The sequence below is a fragment of the Scyliorhinus canicula genome, chromosome 18 (assembly GCF_902713615.1).
Source record: "Scyliorhinus canicula chromosome 18, sScyCan1.1, whole genome shotgun sequence".
Lineage (NCBI taxonomy): Eukaryota > Metazoa > Chordata > Chondrichthyes > Carcharhiniformes > Scyliorhinidae > Scyliorhinus > Scyliorhinus canicula.
In genome coordinates this window covers 125,960,199-125,982,591 of record NC_052163.1, presented here as the reverse complement: position 1 = coordinate 125,982,591, position 22,393 = coordinate 125,960,199, and the positions used below count along the sequence as shown (strand labels likewise).

At 46.6% G+C, this 22,393-nt stretch overlaps 1 protein-coding gene across 1 annotated transcript in view; it reads left to right on the top strand.

Moving 5' to 3' along the window:
* Nucleotides 1-14,763, top strand: part of theg (theg spermatid protein) — a 72,140-nt gene extending 57,377 nt beyond the window's left edge. Inside the window, exons 10-11 of the mRNA XM_038777689.1 lie at nucleotides 1,736-1,916; nucleotides 14,507-14,763. Coding sequence (XP_038633617.1) covers nucleotides 1,736-1,916; nucleotides 14,507-14,754 — 429 coding nt within the window. The 3' untranslated portion in view covers nucleotides 14,755-14,763. The remainder of the gene's footprint in view (nucleotides 1-1,735; nucleotides 1,917-14,506) is intronic.
* The last annotated feature ends 7,630 nt before the right edge of the window (nucleotides 14,764-22,393 follow it).

Genomic DNA, 22,393 nt, shown 5'->3' with positions numbered 1-22,393 from the left:
GTGGGTTCAAATCCCACTCCTGAGACTTGAGCACATAACCTAGTCTCGAGTAAAAAGAGAGTGCTATAATGCCAAAGATGTCTTTTGGAGGAGATCCCATCCACCATGGGGTGGATGTAAAAGTTCCCACCACATTGTTTCGAAAAAGAACATTAAAGTTCTCAGAATGTCCTGGTCCTATCGACTGCATGGGATGGTGCCATGCAGCAAGGCACATTTCCCATTCAAGCCATACACAAGTCAGTCCCTATAAGGTAGCATGCATGCACAGCTCCATTAAAGCATGCAAACACTTAAATGATGCAGCCATGCATTACACAGAAAAAACAGGAAAACATTGGTCCTGACCATATTTAATCCCTCAGCTACCATTCAAACATTGTGTGATACTATTAAATTCTTGTAATTTGGAACTTGCTGTGCATAAATTAGCAATTCCCGCAATGTAACAGTGACTACACTTCAAAGTATTTCATTGGCTGTAAATCACTTTGGGATATCCTGAGGTTGTGAAATGCAAGTCTTTGTGTGGGATCTCCTGACCCCGACACTAACAAACATCACCGTAGGAGGGGCAGGAACATTTGGAGAGCAGCCTTTGTTTTCTTCATTAAGCTTATAAAAAGACACATGGGCGGGATTCTCCAACCCCCGAGCCAGGTCGGAGAATCGCCCGGGTCCGGCGTCAATCCCGCCCCCCGCCGTGTCCCGAATTCTCCGCCACCCGGGATTCGGCGGGGGCAGGAATCGCGCCGCGCCGGTCAGCGGGCACCCCGTGGAGATTCTCCGGCCCGCGATGAACTGAAGTCCCGCCGCTGACAAGCCTCTCCCGCCGGCGGGAATCCTACCTGACCCGGAGGATTGGCGGAGCGGGCGGGCGCCGGGGTCCTGGGGGGGGGGGGGGGGGGGGCTAGGCCGATCTGACCCCGGGGGATGCCCCCACGGTGGCCTGGCCCGCAATCGGGGCCCACTGATCGGCCTGTGCCGTGGGGGCACTCTTTTCCTTCCGCCTTCGCCATGGTCTTCACCATGGCGGAGGTGGAAGAGACCCCCTCCCCTGCGCATGCGCCGGTATGATGTCAGCAGCCGCTGACGCTCCGGCGCATGCGCGGACTTACGCCAGCCGGCGACGTCCTTTCGGCCCCGGCTGGCGTGGCGCCAAAGGCCGTTCACGCCAGCCGGCGGAGTGGGAACCACTCCAGTGTGGGCCTAGCCCCTCAATGTGAGGGCTTGGCCCCTAAAGATGCGGAGACTTCTGCACCTTTGGGGCGGCCCGACGCCGGAGTGGTTCACAGCACTCCAACACGCCGGGACCCCCCGCCCCGCTTGGTAGGGGAGAATCCTGGCCATGATTTCTGCAATAATATGGCGGAACTGCAAAGTATACGTGTGCATGTAAAAATGACTTCGACTGAGTGCAAACAGCCTGAGCTTTTTGAACATCACAGATAACTCACAGACTCACAGAAATTGTAGACATATTTTATTCACTCCTGGGATGTGGGCATCGGCTGCCCTTGAGAAGGTGGTGGTGAGCTGTCTTCTTGAACCACTGCAGGCCATGTGGTGTAGATGAAGCAGCTCATTTGGTCCTGCTGACTTGAAGCCTGACTCCATGCTCCAAAGCATAATGCACAATCTTTCCAATAGTCTTAGTTATTCATGATGTACTATTAGCATTGCATTCTGAGCTTTTACATTCTGGTCTTACTTTATTCTGCAATTTTTGAATCAGATCAATGAAGATATTCTATTTGCTGTAAGTTCAGTTCGAACGGACCAGCTCGCTGAGCATAAAATCCACAGTGAGCCACCTGCCCGTAAATCCTATCTATGGGACTACCCGTACTGGGACCACGAGATAAGTGAAGAAGCAAAAACCGTATCTCCAACCGAAAGGATTGTACAATTAGCAAGTAAGTAATTATTGAATTCATGTGTGTGAGCAAATGCTAAAGATCTTTATTTGTCATAGTAATTGTAATGATTAACAGAGAAAATGAAACTTTCTAATGCAGCATCGACATAGCAATTGGAAGGAAAAAAAATACTCGCTTTCTAATTTCTGTCACCGATATGTCAATTGTGAAGATAGAAAGTAAAAATCCAGTTAGGGTGCTGGCAGCGCAGTCAGTAGTTTTGAGAAGAATTGTCATGGCTCTGTTTTTAGCATTCTTACCCTGAGATTTAAGAACACTTTCCTGGGTTATTCCTGTACCCGTATAGGTGATTTCGTGCAGGATTTTTACACCTTCAGAAATGAGATCATTTCAATAATGTTAGTGGAACAAGGACAGGTTTCCTGTCTAGCAGAATGCTGGAAGCTCCAGGCTGGGTGGGAAAGATTTGGGAAGGGTTTAAAGGAAGGGTTTGCATCATGCTTATCTAAAATGCTACATAAGGTAGAAGGGCTGGCAGGCTCCTGGCAGACGGGCTGATAAGACTGGTGCTGCAAAAAGGGATTAGGTGAACATTAATTGTTCTATAAGAATGATACTGAAATGCAATCTGTCCAGATGAGAGAAAGCAGAATCATAAAAGCTGTCTAATGACATGGGCCATTCAGGAAAGGAGATGGAAGCACCTGTCTCCAACCTGCAAGTCATGGAGTTTCTTAATAATAATTCTCACTATGGCAGTTTGCAAATTTGAATTTGGTACAATAAAAGTGAAATCTGGCACGAGGGGAGGCGGGTGGCTCAGTGGTATTGTCACTGAACTAGTAATCCTGAGTACTCTGGGGTCCCAGGTTCAAATCCCACCACTGCAGATGGTGAAATTTGAATTCAATAATCAAAAGTCTAATGATGGCCATGAAACCATTGTCGATTGTTGTAAAAGCCCATCTGGTTCACTAATGTCCTTTAGGGAAGGAAATCTGCCGTCCTTACCTGGTCTGGCCGACATGTGACTCCAGACCCACAATTTGGGATCGACAATAAATGCTGGCACAGCCTGCAACGCCAGTGTCCCATGAACGAATAAAAAAGGTCTACAGGGGCAGCACGATGGCACAGTGGTAGCATTGCAGTCTCACGGCGCTGAGGTCCCAGGTTCGATCCCGGCTCTGGGTCACTGTCCGTGTGGAGTTTGCACATTCTCCCCGTGTTTGCGTGGGTTTCTCCCCCACAACCCAAAAGATGTGCAAGGGTAGGTGGATTGAACACGCTAAATTGGCCCTTAATTGGAAAAAATTGGGTACTCTAAATTTAAAAAAAAAAAGGTCTACAAAGTTGATATCAGTAAAAATGATAATATCCATGAGGCTCTCCAATTGTAGAAATCCTGAGAAGTCTCTCAGCTCCCTCACAGGGGTTGCCAATTAATTCATCTAGTTGAAGTTCTTCAATGGGTTGAGTCTTCAATAGGAGCAGGCACTCCCAGATCCCTCTGAGAAATCTACTTGATTGCAAAGTTTTGAAGCACACAGTAGACTACAATTTATGTGATAGTACTGGTTACATGCTGCAAGGTAACCACCTCGCCATCACCAGACCTAAACAGAATCACAGAAATGGTACAGCGCAGAAAGAGGCCATTTGGCCCATCGTGTCTGCACCGGATCTCCAAATGAGTATTATGACTTAATGCCATTCCCCTGACTTTTTACTGTACCCCTGCACATTGTTTCTATTCATGTGATCACCAAATACCCTCTTGAACTGAACCTGTCTCTACCACACTTCCAGGCAATGCATTCTAGACCCTAACCATTCATTGTGTGAAAAAGATTTTGCTCACATTACAATTGCTTCTTTTGTAAATCACTTTAAATCTGTGCCCTCTTGTTCTTGATCCTTTTATGAACAGTTTCTCCCTATCCATTCTGCCCAGCCCCCTCGAGATCTCGATCAAATCTCCTCTCAGCCTTCTTCTCTCTAAGGAGAACAGGCCCAACATCTCCAATCTATCCTCATCACTGTTTCTCATTCCTGGAATCATTCCTGTAAACCTCTTCTTTCTACACTCTCTCCAATACATTCACACCCACCACAGGGACCTTCCTGACCAATAGCTCTCTCAGTAGCTATCCTGATGTTCAATGATGGCCTCTACAGCACTAGTGTGATATTCTGTTTCCAAACGTGATTTTTAAGTCATAAATTGACATCAGAAAGTTATCAAGTGAAGGAATTATCATAATCTTTAATTGTGCCACAAGTAGGCTTACATTAACACTGCTACAAAGTTACTGTGAAAAGCCCCTAGTCGCCACACTCCGTCGGCCTGTTCGGGTACACACAGGGAGAATTCAGAATGTCCAATTCACCTAACAGCGCGTCTTTTGGGCCTTGTGGGAGGAAAATGGAGCACCCGGAGGAAACCCACGCAGACACGGGGAGAACGTGCAGACTTTGAACAGACAATTAAAGACAACTGTCATCAATTTATTTTTCTTATTTCTGTTTATTAAGTTTTAACAACAAATGAATAACAGTACAGAAAATAGTTTACAGTGCAACAATAAATCAACAACCTGACGGTAAACAAAGAACAAAGAAAAGTACAGCACAGGAACAGGCCCTTTGGCCCTCCCAGCCTGCGCCGACCATGCTGCCCGTCTAAACTAAAATCTGCTACACTTCCGGGGTCCATATCCCTCTATTCCCATCCTGTTCATATATTTGTCAAGATGCCCCTTAAATGTCACTATCATCCCTGCTTTCGCCACCTCCTCCGGCAGTGAGTTCCAGGCACCCACTATCCTCTGTGTAAAAAACTTGCCTCGGACATCTCCTTTAAACCTTGCCCCTCGCACCTTAAACCTATGCCCCCTAGTAATTGACCCCTCCACCCTGGAAAAAGTCTCTGACTATCCACTCTGTCTATGCCCCTCATAATTTTGTAGACCTCTATCAGGTCGCCCCTCAACCTCCGTTGTTCCAGTGAGAGCAAACCAAGTTTATTCAACCTCTCCTCATAGCTAATGCCCTCCATACCAGGCAACATCCCGGTAAATCTCTTCTGCACCCTCTCTAAAGCCTCCACATCCTTCTGGTAGCGTGGCGACCAGAATTGAACACTATACTCCAAGTGTGGTCTAACTAAGGTACTATGCAGCTGCAACATGACTTGCCGTATGCTTTCCTGACTACCTTCTCCACCTGTGTTGCCCCTTTCAGTGACCTGTGGACCTGTACACCTAGATCTCTCTGTCAATACGCTTGAGGGTTCTACCATTCACTGTATATTCCCTACCTGTAGTAGACCTTCCAAAATGCATTACCTCACATTTGTCCAGATTAAACTCCATCTGCCATCTCTCCGCCCAAGTCTCCAAACAATCTAAATCCTGCCGTATCCTCTGACAGTCCTCATTGCTATCCGCAATTCCACCAACCTTTGTGTCGTCCGCAAACTTACTAATCAGACCAGTTACATTTTCCTCCAAATCATTTATATATACTATGAACAGCAAAGGTCCCAGCACTGATCCCTGCAGAACACCACTAGTCACAGCCCTCCAATCAGAAAAGCATCCTTCCATTGCTACTCTCTGCCTTCTATGACCTAGCCAGTTCTGTATCCATCTTGCCAGCTCACCTCTGATCCCGTGTGACTTTACCTTTTGTACCAGTCTGCCATGATGGACCTTGTCAAAGGCCTTACTTGATGTGTTGGGCACTCTGGATCCGTGAAGCAGACATAGGCCACCAACACTGAGATGGTTCAACACTGCTGGAGTGTGGCGACTAGGAGCTTTTCACAGTAACTTTGTAGCAGTGCTATTTTATTAACTCTTATAAAATGCTAGACATACTATTACTGTGGGTTTACACAATGCTAGATTAACTAGAGACCTGTGCCTGTCCGAACCAGTTGAATCACTCAGCACGTGGTGAGAGTCTGTACTGTAACTGATAAGCTCTTGTGCTTCTGAGAGGCAGCATCCAGAATGAGTGGGAAAAGTGATGCCCTCTGTCTTTATAGTGCATGTGTTCTAACTGGTGATTGGCTGCGGTGTTTGTGCATGTTGATTGGTCCTAGTGTATGTCCATCAGTGTGTGTGTGTCTGCACTATGATATGCTGGTGTATATTATGACATTACTGAAGTCCATATAGACAACATCCACTTCCGTACCTGCATCAATCATCTTTGTCACCTCCTCGAAAAGCTCTATCAAGTTAGTGAGACACGTCCTCCCATTCACAAAACCGTGCTGCTTCTCGCTAATAAGTCTACTTGCTTCCAAATGGACGTATATCCTGTCTCGAAGAATTCTCTCCAGTAATTTCCCTACCACTGACGTAAGGCTCACCAGCCTGTAGTTCCCTGAATTATCCTTGCTACCCTTCTTAAACAAAGCAACAACATTCCCTATTCTCCAATCCTCCGGGACATCACCTGAAGACAATGAGGATCCAAAGATTTCTGTCAAGGCCTCAGCAGTTTTCTCTCTTGCCTCCTTCAGTATTCTGGGGTAGATGCCATCAGGCCCTGGGGACTTATCTAACTTAATATTTTTCAAGACGCCCAACACCTTGTCTTTTTGGATCTCAATGTGACCCAGGCTATCTACACACCCATCTCCAGATTCAACATCCACCAATTCCTTCTCTTTGGTGAATACTGATGCAAAGTATTCATTTATTATCTCACCCATTTCCTCTGGCTCCACACATAAGATCCCCTTGCCTGCCCTTCAGTGGGTCAAACCTTTCCCTGGCTATCCTCTTGCTTTTTATGTTCGTGTAAAAAGCCTTGGGATTTTCCTTAACCCTATTTGCCAATGACTTTTCGTGACCCCTTTTAGCCGTCCTGACTTCTTGCTTAAGTTCCTTCCCACTTTCATTATATTCCACACAGACTTCATCTGTTCCCAGCCTTCTAGCCCTGACAAATGCTTCCTTTTTCTTTTTGACGATGCCTACAATATCTCTCGTTATCCAAGGTTCCCGAAATTTGCGTATTTATCCTTCTTCCTCACAGGAACATGTCGGTCTTGAAATCCTTTCAACTGACATTTGAAAGCCTCCCACATGGCAGATGTTGATTTACCCTCAAACATCCACCCCCAATCTAGGTTCTTCAGTTCCTGCCTAATATTTTTATAATTAGTGTTCCCCCAATTTAGCACATTCACCCTTGGACCACTCTTATTCTTGTCCACCAGCACTTTAAAACTTACTAAATTGTGGTCACTGTTCCCGAAATGCTCCCCTACTGAAACTTCTACCACCTGGCTGGGCTCATTCCCCAATAGCAGGTCCAGTACAGCCCCTTCCCTAGTTGGACTATCTACATATTGTTTTAAGAAGCTCTCCTGGATAATCCTTACAAACTCTGCCCCGTCCAAGCCCCTAGCACTAAGTGAGTCCAAGTCATTATTGGGGAAGTTAAAGTCTCCCATCACAACAACCCTGTTGCTTTTACTCCTTTCCAAAATCTGTCTGCTCCTCTATGCCCTGCTGGCTGTTGGGTGGCCTGTAGTAAACCCCAACATTGTGACTGCACCCTTCTTATTCCTGATCTCTACCCCTATGGCCTCGCTGCCCTCTGAGGTGTCCTCCCGCAGTACAGCTGTTATATTCTCTCTAACCAGTAGCGCAACTCCTCCGCCCCTTTTACATCCCCCTCTATCCCGCCTAAAATATCTAAATCCTGGAATGTTTAGCTGCTAATCCTGTCCTTCCCTCAACCAAGTCTCTGTAATGGCAACATCATCATAGTTCCAAGTACTAATCCAAGCTCTAACTTCATCTGCCTTACCTGTAATACCTCTTGCATTAAAACATATGCACTTCAGGCCACCAGACTCGCTGTTTTCAACAACATCTCCCTGTCTGCTCTTCCTCAGAGCCATACTGGGCCTCTTTCCTAGTTCTCCCTCAATTTTTTCACCTTCTGACTTGGTGCTCCGGTACCCACCCCTGTAAGAAAAAGAAAAGAGAAAGGGAAATAGAAGTAGGATCAAGAAAAAGGAAAAAGAAAGAAAACCTCCCGATGTAATGTTCTTTGATCGGGCTGGTGCGGAATCTCGATATTGCCGTGTGAACAAAGAATATTAGACTTTATATTATAAACAAAGTTATTTATTACTAACACTACACTAATAAATAACTAAAATATCTAAGGTGAATACAGTTGGAAATAAATGTCGAACACTAACTTACACTAAGATACTACAGAACCACTTTAATGTGCGACTGCTATTAATTCCTCACAAACACCTTGTGATGGAACACATGGTGCATCGGGTCCCGTGCCTGTATACTTGCCCCACCGGCTGGTCGGATGCTAGAACTATAACAGTAAAACATATAACTTATAATACACATGCAGATGATGAACTATTCATATTATATACAGATGATAGTCTACCTATCATCACATCCTCCTTTCTTTCGAAATGATTTTGAATCATAATCGTGTACATTCAAACTATACAAATATACAGTGATTTTAGTCATGTAAAACTGCATCATGCAACGTGACTGTTCATCAGTTCAATCGATCAGGCTGTTGATGTTCATAAATTGAGTCTATCAGGTTGTCTTCGAATCCTGGTGTATCTTCGCAGTGCTTGAGATGAAGATGTGGTAGTCTGGTTATTCTCCGGCAACCAACTTGCCCTTTAGTTGCTTCGATGTTTCCTGTTTCTACAGCTGTATGTGTAGTCTCAGGCACACAAGGAGGAGCAACCCCATCATTCAGTCTTGATTGAAGAGTAAACTGGTGATTCGCCTTGAGCTTTAGCAACGCTCTGCGATTGCATCTCAATATTGAGTCTTGATTCATGAGAATGACAAAGGAGTTAGGACCTGTCTGTCTTCTGATTTTAGCAGTCATGGACCATCTCAAACCTGACGGTATCATCTGGTCCCAAACAGCCCAACATTCTGCTGGAGCGGTTGTAGATGTGTGCTTGTTTCTGTTCTTGAGCAGTGTTTTGGACTTATTACGGATTCTTTCAGGAATGTTGGGTAGCATTGTCCTCAGCTTCTTACCCATTAGCAGTTGGTCCGGACTAATCCACTACTTAGTGGTGTGGTACGGTACAGCAACAAGGCTAGCTACGGGTCACTGTGTGAAGCAATGGCCTTCTTGAGCAGAGTCTTAGCGATGTGGGCCCCTTTATCCGCTGGCCCATTGGATTGAGGGTAGTGCGGACTGGAGGTGATGTGCTTGAAATCATATCTTCTAGCAAAATCTTGTCACTCCCAACTGTCAGAGCAGGGACCGTTGTCACTCATAACAATGTGCGGTATGCCATGACGTGCAAAACTTTATTTTGCAGCTCGGATCACGCTGGAACTGCTGTAATTCGGGAATTTCATTACCTCTGGGTAGTTGGAGTAGTAATCAATTAGCAGCATGTATTCAGTGCCATTCTGGTGAAAACGATCAACCCCGACCTACATCCATAGTTTGTTGACTAACTCACTTTCAGTCATGGGTTGCTTGCGTTGATGGTTCTGATATATTTGGCATGTTTCACAGTGTTCCATTGTTGTTGAACGTCCCAATTGATCCCTGGGCCAATAAACCGATTATCTGGCTCGCCTCTTGCACTTTTCGATCCCCAAGTGCCCTTCATGAATCTGCATGAGGATCATGTCGCGTAGTGATTGTGGAATAACTATTCTGCTTTTTCTGAGCACAAAGCCATTGATGTAGCTCAGTTCGTGCTTGACGTTCCGGAACTTGGAGCACGAGCCTGCAGGCCACCCCTGTCTCATATGATGGGCTACCTTCTGCAAGGTTTCATCCTTCTCAGTTTAACCCTTCATCAATTTGGACTTGTCTGATACAGGAAGGGTTTCCATCGCCAGATCGCCCTGTCCCTGTAATATTTCCGAGGTCTGTCCACTCCTTATTATCGGTTGCTCTGGAAAGGGCATCCGTAATCACTATGTATTTGCCCAGCAAATATATTAGGTCGCTGACGTACCTCTGTAGCTTCATCTCGCGAGAGGACCCCCTTGTGAGATTCAATGGCCTCGCCCCCACACCAATTTGGATGCAACAAAGCCGCTTAATCTCACTGATGCACAATCAATGGACACGAAACGTAGGTGAGGTCCAAAATAAAAGGCTTTTATCAGCAAGAAGTGAGCCCGGCAGCAGACGTACAGAAATGAACTGCCTGCTGGGGACACGGGTTCTTATACCCCGCCTCATAGGCGGAGCTACCTTCTTCTTATCCAATAGGAATACAGAGAACACAATACTTAGGCCAATGGGCAGTGAGCCCACTGCACCAATGGCAGCTCACACTCCCAGGTACCGTAATACCCCTAGTCATACTACCACACTCACCCAACAACAATAAGTGATTTAGGGGCGATAAAGGAAACTGTCATGGCGCCGAGGACCCGGGTTCGATCCCAGCCCTGGGTCACTGTCCGTGTGGAGTTTGCACATTCTCCCCGTGTCTGCGTGAGTCCCACCCCCACAACCCAGGGTAGGTGGATTGGCCATGCTAAATTGGCCCTCAATTTGAAAAATAGATTGGGTAAAAAATAAAGGAAACTGCGATATTTTTGCTCACAAAATCTCTGTCTTGTAAGTAAGACAGAAGTGTGTGTGTGGGGAAGATCATATTTCCAACCGAGAGAGTCAAAAGCAGCAAATCTGTTATCAGTGGGCGGGATTTTGCGGCCCACCTGACTGGCAGGATCCACTGGTGCCACTGAAGGAAACTCCAGGCAACCTCCCCATCAGTGCGGTGGGCGAGCCGTACAAAATGCCCGAGACTTTGGCGGGATGGTAGATCCTTCAGCGGTCACCGGCAAGTCGCCTCCAATGCTGGAAAATCTGCCACAGGGCAGCTGGAAAATCCTGGCCAATATATAAGGTAACAAGGATCCTGACGCCTCTCACGTGCCAGACTTGGCAGAGTCTCCCGGTGAAGACAGAAATAAATGATGTGCATCAATAGGGCTGCGTAAAGAGAGAGATTATAACCCAAAGTGTGCTCTGAGCTAGGTCCAAACCGTGACCGTGTAACGATTGAAGAAGAGTGGCTGGTTGAGAAAGGAATGGAGGAGCACACCACAGGAGGTAGAGATGTGGATTGACAGCAGGCTGCCTTCAATTGCACCCCATGCTAAACCAGCCAAGTCCAAATGAAGCCAACAGGAAATGTTATGGATTTTAGCAGATGTATAATAAAACGGAATATTTGGCAGTGCCAATCCACCTCAATGATTGGGGTTTTGTAGAAACATTTTACAAATTCTGAGTGTTTTCATATTCCAAATGAAGGAAGAAATTAATTGGTCTATTGCAAGAAAAAACAATGGAATGCACTGAAATAAGAGGAGAAATGTTGGCAAATTATTCATAACCTTAACAAAATTTACATGGCCTGATAAAGGGGTAAACTAGACCAACATGCCAAATCCTTTTTCATACACTCCAACAAGCGGCCAAAGTTGAGATTAAAAAAGGTCTCCAAGGGAGACCGAGCAATTCAAATTCCTTAGTATTTAAAGCTGTTTGCTCAGATGGGCGGCACGGTGGCTCAGTGGTTAGCACTGCTGCCTCACGGGACCGAGTACCCGGGTTCGATCCCGGCCCCAGGTCACTGTCCGTGAGGAGTTTGCACATTCTCCCCCCCATGTCTGCATTGGTCTCACCCCCACAACCCAAAGATGTGCAGGGCAGGTGGATCGGTCACATTAAAGTGCCCCTTAATAAAAAAATTTACATTTTTTTAAATTGAAAAAAATCTTTTCACTGAGACCTTGAAGGGGAGGGGGAGAAAGCAGATCATTCTTGGCAATACAGTTAATAGGAAATATTTCACACTTTTGCAATTTCATTTTCATGCCTGAAAGATGACCAAATCGCTCAAGAATAGAGAAAGTATGTGGGAGAGAGGAAGCCTAATTTCGGGAGAGTTTCTGCTCAACTCCACCCCATATGCTACCCCGTGTATCTCCACAGGTTGCAGTGTAATTGTCCAGGGGTCAATAGCAATCATGAAAAGTAGGTGCGTAAGGGGACAGGTGAGTAAGTGTCTGGTACCTCAATGGAGATCCCCCACTTCCCGCCCAAGATTAAGGCCAGAGATTTTTTTCAATTGCTCACCCTCAGCTAGCCTGAAAATTGAGGCTGGGCACGAAAAGGCCCTGAAGCAACCATCAAGTTATCACTGAAAAGCCTTCATAGGAGCAAGGGCTGGCTTCCCATGCAAGACCATTCCCAACCCAGCATAAAACCGTGATGGCAGGAGGGACCCTGGAGGGATTCTGTCCAGGCAGTTTCGCGCTTCCCCGTCCCATATCTAAACACCAGCTGGCGGGGGGGGGGGGGGGGGGGGGGGGGACATAAAATCCAGGCCCTGGGACAGTGTTGCCTCAGTAACAATATAGTGAAGCAGAATGTGTCAAACAAGGCCTCAGTGCAACCTCACTTTTGGTGGATTGAATACAGTAAGTATAGTTAATAGAACAGTACAACACAGTACAGGCCCTTCAGCCCACGATGTTGCGCCGACCATTTATCCTAATCTAAGTTCAACCTAACCTACACCCCTTCAATTTACTGCTGTCCATGTGCCTGTCCAAGAGTCGCTTAAATGTCCCTAATGATTCTGACTCCACCGCCTCCGCTAGCAGTGCATTCCACACACCCACCACTCTCTGTGTAAAGAACCTACCTCTGACATCTCCCCAATACCTTCCTCCAACCACCTCTAAAATTATGTCCTCTCGTGACAGCCATTTCAGCCCGGGGGAAAAGTCTCTGGCTATCCAGTCTATCCATGCCTCTCATCACCTTGTACACCTCTATCAAGTCACCTCTCGGCCTTCTTTGCTCCAGTGAGAAAAGCTCTAGCTCTCTCGACCTTTCTTCATAAGACATGTCCTCCAGTCCAGGCAGCATCCTGGTAAATCTCCTCTGCACCCTCTCCAAAACATCCGCATCCTTCCTATAATGAGACAACCAGAACTGGACACAATATTTAAGTTTTACAACTTAAAGTTCATCGTTTGAAAGCGGCTGAGGTGTAATTGAAAGGACCACATTAACAGCCCTAAGGTTGAATTGCAGTGTGGCCTGCACTGAAAAATTCATATGCAGACTAATCAGATTAAGAACTTGCAGACAAGTAACAATCACATGCAACAAAAATAGACATAAAAGCCTCTTTGTGTGACTCTTGAGGCCCTGTATCTGTGTCCAGGGCTGCGTCTGTCTGCAGTTACCATGGCCTTTCTCCTGTTTATGCTGATCACCCAAACCACCATATCTAATTGCACATGACAGCTCATCGAGGTGACTTTATCTAAGTTGCTGGAAGGTACACATATCAGAGCTGATGGTGATTGTTCTGAGGTCTCTTCTGGTAATGTTCTTCACAATAGACATGGTTTTGTACTTACCACTGGCCATTTAAACCCGTGGGAGACACAAGAAGAGCTCAGGAGAACAAACCTTGGAGAGTAGAGACTCCCCAAGCTGAACTGAGTCCTTGACATCCTGTCGAACAGTGTGGAGTGCACTGCACCCTTTAATTTAAAAAAAGATTAATTCTTGTGATGTGGCCATCACTGGCATTTATTGTCCATTCCTAATTGCCCTTGGGAAGGTGGTGGTGAGCTGCCTTCTTGAACCACTGCAATCCATGTGGTATAGGTATGCCTAGAGTGTTGTTAGGGAGGGAGTGCCAGGACTTTGACCCAGCGGCAGTGAAGAAACAGCAATATGTTTCCAAGTCAGGATGGTGGGTGGCTTGGAGGAGAACTACATCTCTGCATTGCAGTTTCTATTCATCGTCCCCACCAGGGATGCTATTCCCGCCTACCATGGCTTGCCCATGGTCAGCCACACTGGTAATCTACCGCTCTGTTCTCTATAGTGGTGATGATGTTAGGATGGGTACCCCTTCTCCAGTATCAGGTATTACCTTGGAGATAGGGCATTGCTGGCCTCCATGGCCAATACCAATGTCATAAGTTGCATTTGTCAGTGTTAACAAGCCCTCAGCATCATACAGCTCTGAGCCTTGCTGAGGGGTCAGTACGTCCTCTGGGACACATTTCTCCCATGTTCAGGAGCAGTTTGTGTCCAGAGGTTCCTCAGCTCGAGTACCTGCTGGAGTTTAACTACCCAGTGGCCTGACATGAGAGGCTGATTTGTGCTCACCTTGCCAGAGCGATCACGGTCATTGAGCCTTTTCTGGCACTGCAGCCAGTTCCTCCTGCTCACGCTCCATCTGCCAACAGTCTCAGCCACCTCTATCCAGGCCTGCTTGGTTTGGGAGGGTGGAAAGGGGACATCCCTCATCTCCATGACTACCTGAAGGACGACCTCCAGATCTGCATCTGCAAAGCAAAGGGCAGCTCCATCCAGGGTTCTACAGACAAACTAGAACCGGGCGAGTATTTGAAATCACATACAGTAAGTGAGTTCAGCAATTGAAATACCTATTTACAATGGATGAAAGAAGGCAAAAGACTAGACATACACCTGAGTCAATCAGCTGTGTAGTTATTTTTCCACGTTTTTCCAGTGCTTATGCCATAACAGAAGTAATACTTTATATTTTCTAGAGCCTAAGGGTGATTATGCTGGCTATGTTCCCAGTAGGCCACTGGATCAACCTGTATCAGAAACTGTTATGAACTACACAGCCACGGAAAGAATTGAAGAACTTGCTAAACCAAAGACTCGCACTGCAGCAGCCAAGGCTGAAGATCCTTTCGTCATTTCAGAGGCTGCTAAAAATGCTGTTGCAACTTCAAGACTTGAAGAACTTGCTATTCCACTCCCTCGAAAAGTGACGCGCAAGAAACTTTGATAAAGTCATCCTGCCTAAGTGTTTTTCAGCTTTATTAATTTAGTAGTTTGTATTTTCACTCTTGGGTGTCTTACTTCTCTTGGGTTAGTTCATTGAATGAGGGTAAGAATATGCACACTTCAGAAGTTTCACTTATTCAAGGTTTAATGCTTCAAATCAGGTGAATGAGATGGATAGAAATGAGGCTTATCCAGTGTAGAATTCTTACTGCAAACCTTCCCAAGTTGAATCAGAAGTCTCATTATGTAAGTTATACTTTGCTGAGCAACAAATCATGAATTGAAATGTTTCTTATCAGGCATGAAAATACCTCTCTGAGCTACAAGATGTCTAAAGCCAACAGCTAAAGTTGTACTGTTGATTGGCCTGTGTGAGATGTCTTCAATGTTGATCTTTCACTTTCCGAGAACATCTTTCCTTCCTCCATCGAAGTCTCCGTTAGACCTTCACCCAGCAACAGGCTGTACCAAGCTTCAACCCTTTCATGTGGAACCCACTGGTGCTCAGAGGTATTGCATCTCAGTGGGGGAATGTACATGCATGAGGTTCAGTGTTCACCTTCTGTTGTACTTCTGAAAGTCAGTTTGTAAATACTCACAGTGAGTGTCTGTCCTGCCCATGTTTGCTAATGCTCCTGTTCATGAACAGGAATTACATCCAATTTCCTGCTCCAGATCACGATTACTCAAACTGATCTGTTAGTATGCATGAGGCAGGATGTTTCCTCATGTTGGGGGGGGGGGGGGGGGGGGGGGGCAGCGAGAGGGGGGGGGGGGGGTGATAAACAGAAGACAAGACAATGTCCAGCTCCCAAACTAGCACTTCAAAGTGGAAAATAGTCACTGGCCCTAGGTTTCATTGGAGGTTCCCACTCTATTTGGCCAAGAGATGGATGTTGTGGCCAATTAGCAGCTGTGATGCAGTAGGAGAGGGGGCTGTTGGGGGGTGGTGGTAGATGTGGGAGGGTGTTGTTGGTGGTAGAGGTGGGGGGGGGGATCGGAAACAGCGCTATATTTTGCTGCCGTACATGCAAGATCCTGGAACGTCCAGGACCAAAAGATTGGAACCTGGGGGAGGGTAGCCCCTCGATTCCGAATGTATCCATGCAGTTCCTCCTAGAGACAGCAAGCGAGAAGAGAGAGGTCCTCTTTACTGAGGGTGCCAGGAGAAGACCACCCAACCAGACTAAGCAGGCCAGGATGGAAATAGCTGACACATTCAGGAGAAGTGAGTGCACAGAAATCAGATCTAGTGTGAAGAAAGGTTTAATGTCCCAATCCACTCTGGTAAAAAGTGAGTGCAACTCTTACCCCTTTGTTTACACCCCCCCCCCCCCTCACCGCCCCCCCCCCCCCCCCCCCCCCCCCCTCCCGCCAGCAGATAATGTGTTATCTGTGTTGGTCTAACATCGACTGCAACTGGATGCAGTAAAACGAGAAACAGGCTTCCGACACTGGAGATGGTCCAACACTGTTTTATTGAACCTGTTGATTGCTATACGTAATCTGCTGTGGGTTGACACCCTGTTAACCTAACTGATAACCTCCTACTGGCTTGACCAGACTAGCTCTCTATCACATGGTGATGATGTTCATTGGCCTGTGCAGTGCGACTATCTCCCTAGCCGTGTCCTGTGAGAAAGGGAGAGCCTTAATGCCCTGTGGGCTTTATAGTGGTGGTGTCCTGTCTGGTGATTGGTTGTTCTGTGTCGTGTGTGTTCATTGGTTATCCTGTGTGTCAATCACTGCCTGTCTGCATCTCATGATATACATGGGTGGATAGTATGACAGCAGACATATCAGCTAAGGGGCTCAGGGGACATGCTGACCCTGACCAGCCCAGCACATCAATGCAAATGATTAGGCTGAAGGATTTGCAACAATTTTCAGCCAGAAGTGTCGAGCGGATGATCCATCTCAGCTGATGACTGCACAATGTTCAGCACCAGTCATGACTCCTCAGATACTGAAACAGTCCATGTTCAAATGCAGCAAGACCCAGACAATATCCAGGCTTGGGCTGAACAGTAACAAGTAGCAGGCATGCCACACAAGTGCCAGGGAATGACAAGAGAAAATCTAATCTGCTCCTCTTGACATTAAATGGCAATGTGGTGGTATGACTAGGAGATTTACGGTACCTCAGGGCAGTGCTGCCATTGGTGCAGAGGACTCGCTGCCCATTGGCTCAGGCAGGTCATGTGACTACTCGCCAATTTGCCAAGAGGCCGGTAGCCCCTCCTACGAGGCCAGCAGGACACCGAAGGCGCCTGTCAGACTGATCAAGTCGATTTGGACCTGGACCTCACCGGACTCTTCGTGTTGTTCAGTGTTCCCTTGTACAATGTTGCTTGTTCCTTGTCATTTTTTTGGTTTTGTTTTTTTCCTCGTTGTTCATAAGTGCACTGTGTGCGGTATTGTTGTTCGTTTTTGCACATTCGCCGCGGGCCAGTGGGCAGCCACCAGATATCTCGGTACACCTCGTTCTCTCTAGTCATACAACCAGTTCGACGCCCCCCCCCCCCCATTTTCCTCCTTTCTCCTCCCCCCCCCCCCCCCCCCGGTTTCTTTCTCCACAAGGGGTGAATGTGGTGGTATGACTAGGAGGTTTACGGTACCTCAGAGTAGTGCTGCCATTGGTGCAGAGGACTCGCTGCCCATTGCCTCAGGCAGGTCATGTGTCTCTCTGCCAATTGGCTGAGGCTAGTCATGTGACTGCTCGCCGATTGGCTGAGAAGCCAGTAGCCCCTCCTATGAGGCGGGGTATAAGAACCCGTACCTTGCGGCAGTCGGCCTTTCTCTGTAAGTCGACTGCCGGGCACACAGCTAGTTCATTAAAGCCTGTTGTTTGGAACTTCTTCACGACTCGAGTCCAATTGATGGTGCATCAGGCATTACCAACACTGACCCCCCCACCCCACCCCCCACCCCCCACTATGAGGGATTGACCAGAAACTGAACTGGACGAGCCATATAAATACTGTGGCTACCAGAGCAGGTCAGAGGCTAGGAATCCTGCGGCAAGTAACTCACCTCTTGAATCCCCAAAGCGTGTCCACCAGCTGCAAGGCACAAGTCAGGAATGTAATGGAATACTCTCCACTTGCCTGGATGAGGGCAGCTCCAACAACACTCAAGAAGCTCAATACCATCCAGGACAAAGCAACCCACTTGATTTCTCCCCCTTCCACGAATATTCAAACCCTCCACCCCCGACAAACAGTGGCAGCCGTGTGCACCATCTACAAGATGCACTGCAGGAACTTACCAAGGCTCATTGGGCAGAATCTTCCATATCCACAACCATTACCATCAAGTAGGACAAGGGCAGCAGACATGTGGGAACCCCACCAGCTGGAATTTCCCCTCCAAGCCACTCACCATCCTGGCTTGGAAATTTATCGCTGTTCCTTCACTAGAATGGTAATCTTGTACAGGTTCAACCATGGGCAACAAAAGAAATTAAGGATAGTATTCGACCCAAAGAGGAGTCTTATAAAGTTGCTAGAAAAAGTAGCAAGCCTGAGGATTCGGAGCAGTTCCGAATTCAGCAAAGGAGATCCAGGATTTTGATTTAGAATATGAGAAAAACCCGCAAGTAACATAAATCGGACTGAAAAGGCTTCTATGAGTATGTAAAAAGAAAAATGAGTGAAGACAAATGTAGGTCCCTTACAGTCCAAAATGGGAGAACTTATAATAGAGAACAAGGAAATAGCCGAGCAATTAAACAACTATTTTAATAAAAGCAAACAACTGTGGATGCTGGAATCTGAAATAAAAACAGAACTTGCTGGAAAAACCCATCAGGTCTGGCAGCATCTGTGGAGAGAGAAAATAGCGTTAATGTGTCGAGTCCATATGGACTCTTCTTCAGAGCTGAAGAGAGGTAGAAATGTGATGGACTGTATCCTGTATAAGAGGGGGGTGCAGCAGCTGGAGCAGAGTAGTGGGCCAGTGATCACTGGGAGCTAGGCGAGGTTGCAACAAAGATATGTAGGTCACAATGCAGAGGACGTGTTAATGGCAGGAGAGGGTAATGGTGCATCAATACACCGATTGCATTAAAGGCTGCAGTTGCTGTCACAACAACTGCGGGAGATACATTTACTAGACATGCACCACAGGGACCGCAGTGGTTCCAGAAGGCAGCTCACCACCTCCTTTTCAAGAGCAATATGGGATGGGCAATAAATGCTGGCGTCGCCAGCAAAGCCCACATCCTGTAAATTAATTTTTAGAAAAGGAGGTCGCAGTGCCTGTGACGTGACAGCCACAGCTGCCTGCATCAAAGAATAGGAGCATCAATAATACTGAGCAATATAAAGATATTTAAACAAGTTCAGCATCAATAAAACATGCTCCCCTTTCCACCATGGTTAAGGATTTCAGCCTTCACAGATTATTAAAGCCCAAAACATCGGCTGAAACTCCTGGAATCACGACTGCAATTTCCTCACCGCCCTGCTTCCTGCCTCATTGGCTGACCTGTTCCCGACCCCTGATTGTTCCTTTCTCACCCACAGGCCTGCCCCCTCCACGTCTCTAGGCAGCAAGCTTTGGCAGCAAGCACAGAGGTTAAGTGTTGGAGGTGGGTGGTGAGTGGGATAGTGACTAAAGCTGCGAGTGGGGTGGGGTGGGAGTGAGGCAGTGAGTAAAGCTGCGAGCAGGGTGGGGTGGGGTGGGAGTGAGGCGGTGACTAAAGCTGCGAGTGGGGTGGGGTGGGAGTGAGGCAGTGAGTAAAGCTGCGAGCGGGGTGGGGTGGGGTGGGAGTGAGGCGGTGACTAAAGCTGCAAGTGAGGTGGGGTGGGAGTGAGGCAGTGAGTAAAGCTGCGAGCAGGGTGGGGTGGGAGTGAGGCGGTGACTAAAGCTGCGAGTTGGGTGGGGTGAATGGGGAGGCAAGGGTTCAACATGCATGCACTGATGATGTCAGTGGCAAGGGGCTGGTTTAGCTCACTGGGCTAAATCGCTGGCTTTTAAAGCAGACCAAGCAGGCCAGCAGCACGGTTCGATTCCCGTACCAGCCTCCCCGGACAGGCGCCGGAATGTGGTGACTAGGGGCTTTTCACAGTAACTTCATTGAAGCCTACTCGTGACAATAAAGCGATTTTCATTTTTCATTTCATTTCATATACGTTTCGGGGTGGAATGGGTGCCAGATTCTTGTTCCAGGTGCACAACATGATGTAATCTGTACGGACCGCTGGTTTCAATGTGTTGGTAGGCGATACAATACACATTAAAATGGCGAACCCCACAGCTGTACACTGAATTGTCACCCCCTTAACGCCGTTTCCCTCTTCGCAGATGCTGCCTTACCCTGTGAGAATTTCTATTTCCATATCTGATTTCCAACATCGGCGGTATTTTGTTTTTGAATAAAGAACAATTACATTTTTTAGTGAATTGATGTCAATGCTGAAGGATAGCCACAGAATGGCTTGACATCATTTCTGGCTAACAGCTGACTTGGTTTCTATGGTGAGGTTACATTGCATATCATTTGGGTGTTACTTTGCTGCAGTGAATCCCTTCAAGCAGTTTTTACTCAAATGCAATAACACTTCCAGACTGAAAATGTCAAACTGGAAAAGATGCACGTCTAACAGTGTAATCAGACCTTCGATTTTACAAGTCAGAAGGACTCTATTGGTCTTGCGTTGGAAATGTATTTATACTCAAGACATTCAAAATAAAAGGCAAAATAATCTGCCTCTATTTGGATACAAACTCCATTTGCTCCAATTATTTATTCCTTTTTTTGCTGGGAACACTGTGGTGAATAGCAGAGACTTGACTTCCAAACCTGCTCTACTACCACAGTGAGGTCTTGAAAGTCAATGCGCAAGAGTGAGCTGGTGTGCTTTCCCACTGAACTGGCCTGACCCACACTTAATTCAAGTGAGGGGATTACTGGAGTGAACGGGGAGGAAATCTTGCATTCACATGCATGTCATGACTCTGAGAAATGTCACAAAGTGCTTCACATACAAAGAATTAATCTGATGTGCAGTAACTATTATTTATTTATTTATTATTTTAGAGTGCCCAATTCATTTTTTCCAATTGAGGGGCAATTTAGCGTGGCCAATCCACCTAGTCTGCACATCTTTGGGTCGTGGGGGCGAAACCCACGCAAACACGGGGAGAAAGTGTAAACTCCACACGGACAGTGACCTGGAGTGGGAATCGAACCTAGGACCTCGGCGCCATGAGGCCACAGTGCTAACCCACTGCGCCTCCGTGCTGCCCTCAGTGACTACTTATTATGCGTGCAAAGACGACAAGCATCATGTAACAGCAAGATGCCACAAACAACAATGAAGTCGATGATGATTTTTGATGCTGTTAATTTAGGGAGGAATGTTGGCAAAGGCACCTGGAGAGCTCCACGTTCTTCCTCAAATAGCGCATTGGGACATTTAACAATCACATGAATCAGCAGAGTAGGTGAGTGGACTTTTTGTTTTAAGTCTCATCGAAAGGACAAAATTCTGCAACAGCAGGACTGGACTGCACGGGTCTGTCATCCTCAAGAGTGACCCAATTTCCTGTCACACATTTAGCCCGTACAAGGTACCTCAAGAAGCTACACTTAAGCAATTCCCTTGGCAGTCACACTTTAAGCAGGAAAATAAACTGGCAAATAATATTACACGCTCCTTAAGTCTGAATGTCCCATTATGTCACTAATGTCACAAGGCAAATTCAATATTTCTTTGTTTAGAGCTCTCTCTCCTCAATTCCAATTTTACCTTCTCCCTCCCATCTGTCAGTATGGAATGGTGCAATGCAGGGCTGAAGTGGAATGGGGGCAGGTTGTAGTCTGCACCTCCATAGTTCATGTGAGCAGCTGCCTTTAAGCAGGTGCAATTTTCATCAGTGGGATGTCCAAAACAGGATTCATTTGAGAACAAAAGTCAAAAACTGTTATATGGAGAGATACCTTCCGGGTGAAGTCCAGGTATGCATTTGGAAGAGGTCAGCTGCTCTTTGGGAGATGAGCTTTGCGCACGAGCAGTGGGAGAGATCGTATCCAGAGTGAGACACGGGCAGAGTGAGTTTGAAACTCAGGAATTTGAAGCAGAGTGGGAATTGAATTGGTAAGTCTTCTTTCCTTTTTTATAAGTTTAGCAGCCCAGTTCAAAGGTTAATAATGAGCGGCCCCACCTGGATAGTTGAGAATCAGTGATCTGTCAATTACATGAAGCCTGATTTAGAGACAGGAGGTGTTGATTACGTACTTTTAAAGTTTAACTGGTATGTGAGTCATCTGATTCATCTCCGCCCATCTCAGTTCTATTTAAGGAAGAGACTTTAAAGCATTCTCACAGTGAGCTTTGGTACGAGCAGTGGGAGAGTTCAAACTCGGGAATTTGAAACAGAGTGAGAATTTGGTGCACAGTGGGAAGGGATGCTTTTTGCTTTTTCTCATTCCTTTGTAATTTTTAAATCTTCAGAGAGTGGTCTTGCCCTGCTGCAGCTGAAGCTACAAGGGAGAGCGCTGATTGGTAAGTAGTGTGTAAGGTCGGTAGGTTTTTACAATTATTAACACATATAGTTTGAAAAGTGGTTTATAAATCTGTGAGGGCTATAATTGATAGCAATGAGGACAAGGAAAGAAGTGTATAATTTAATAT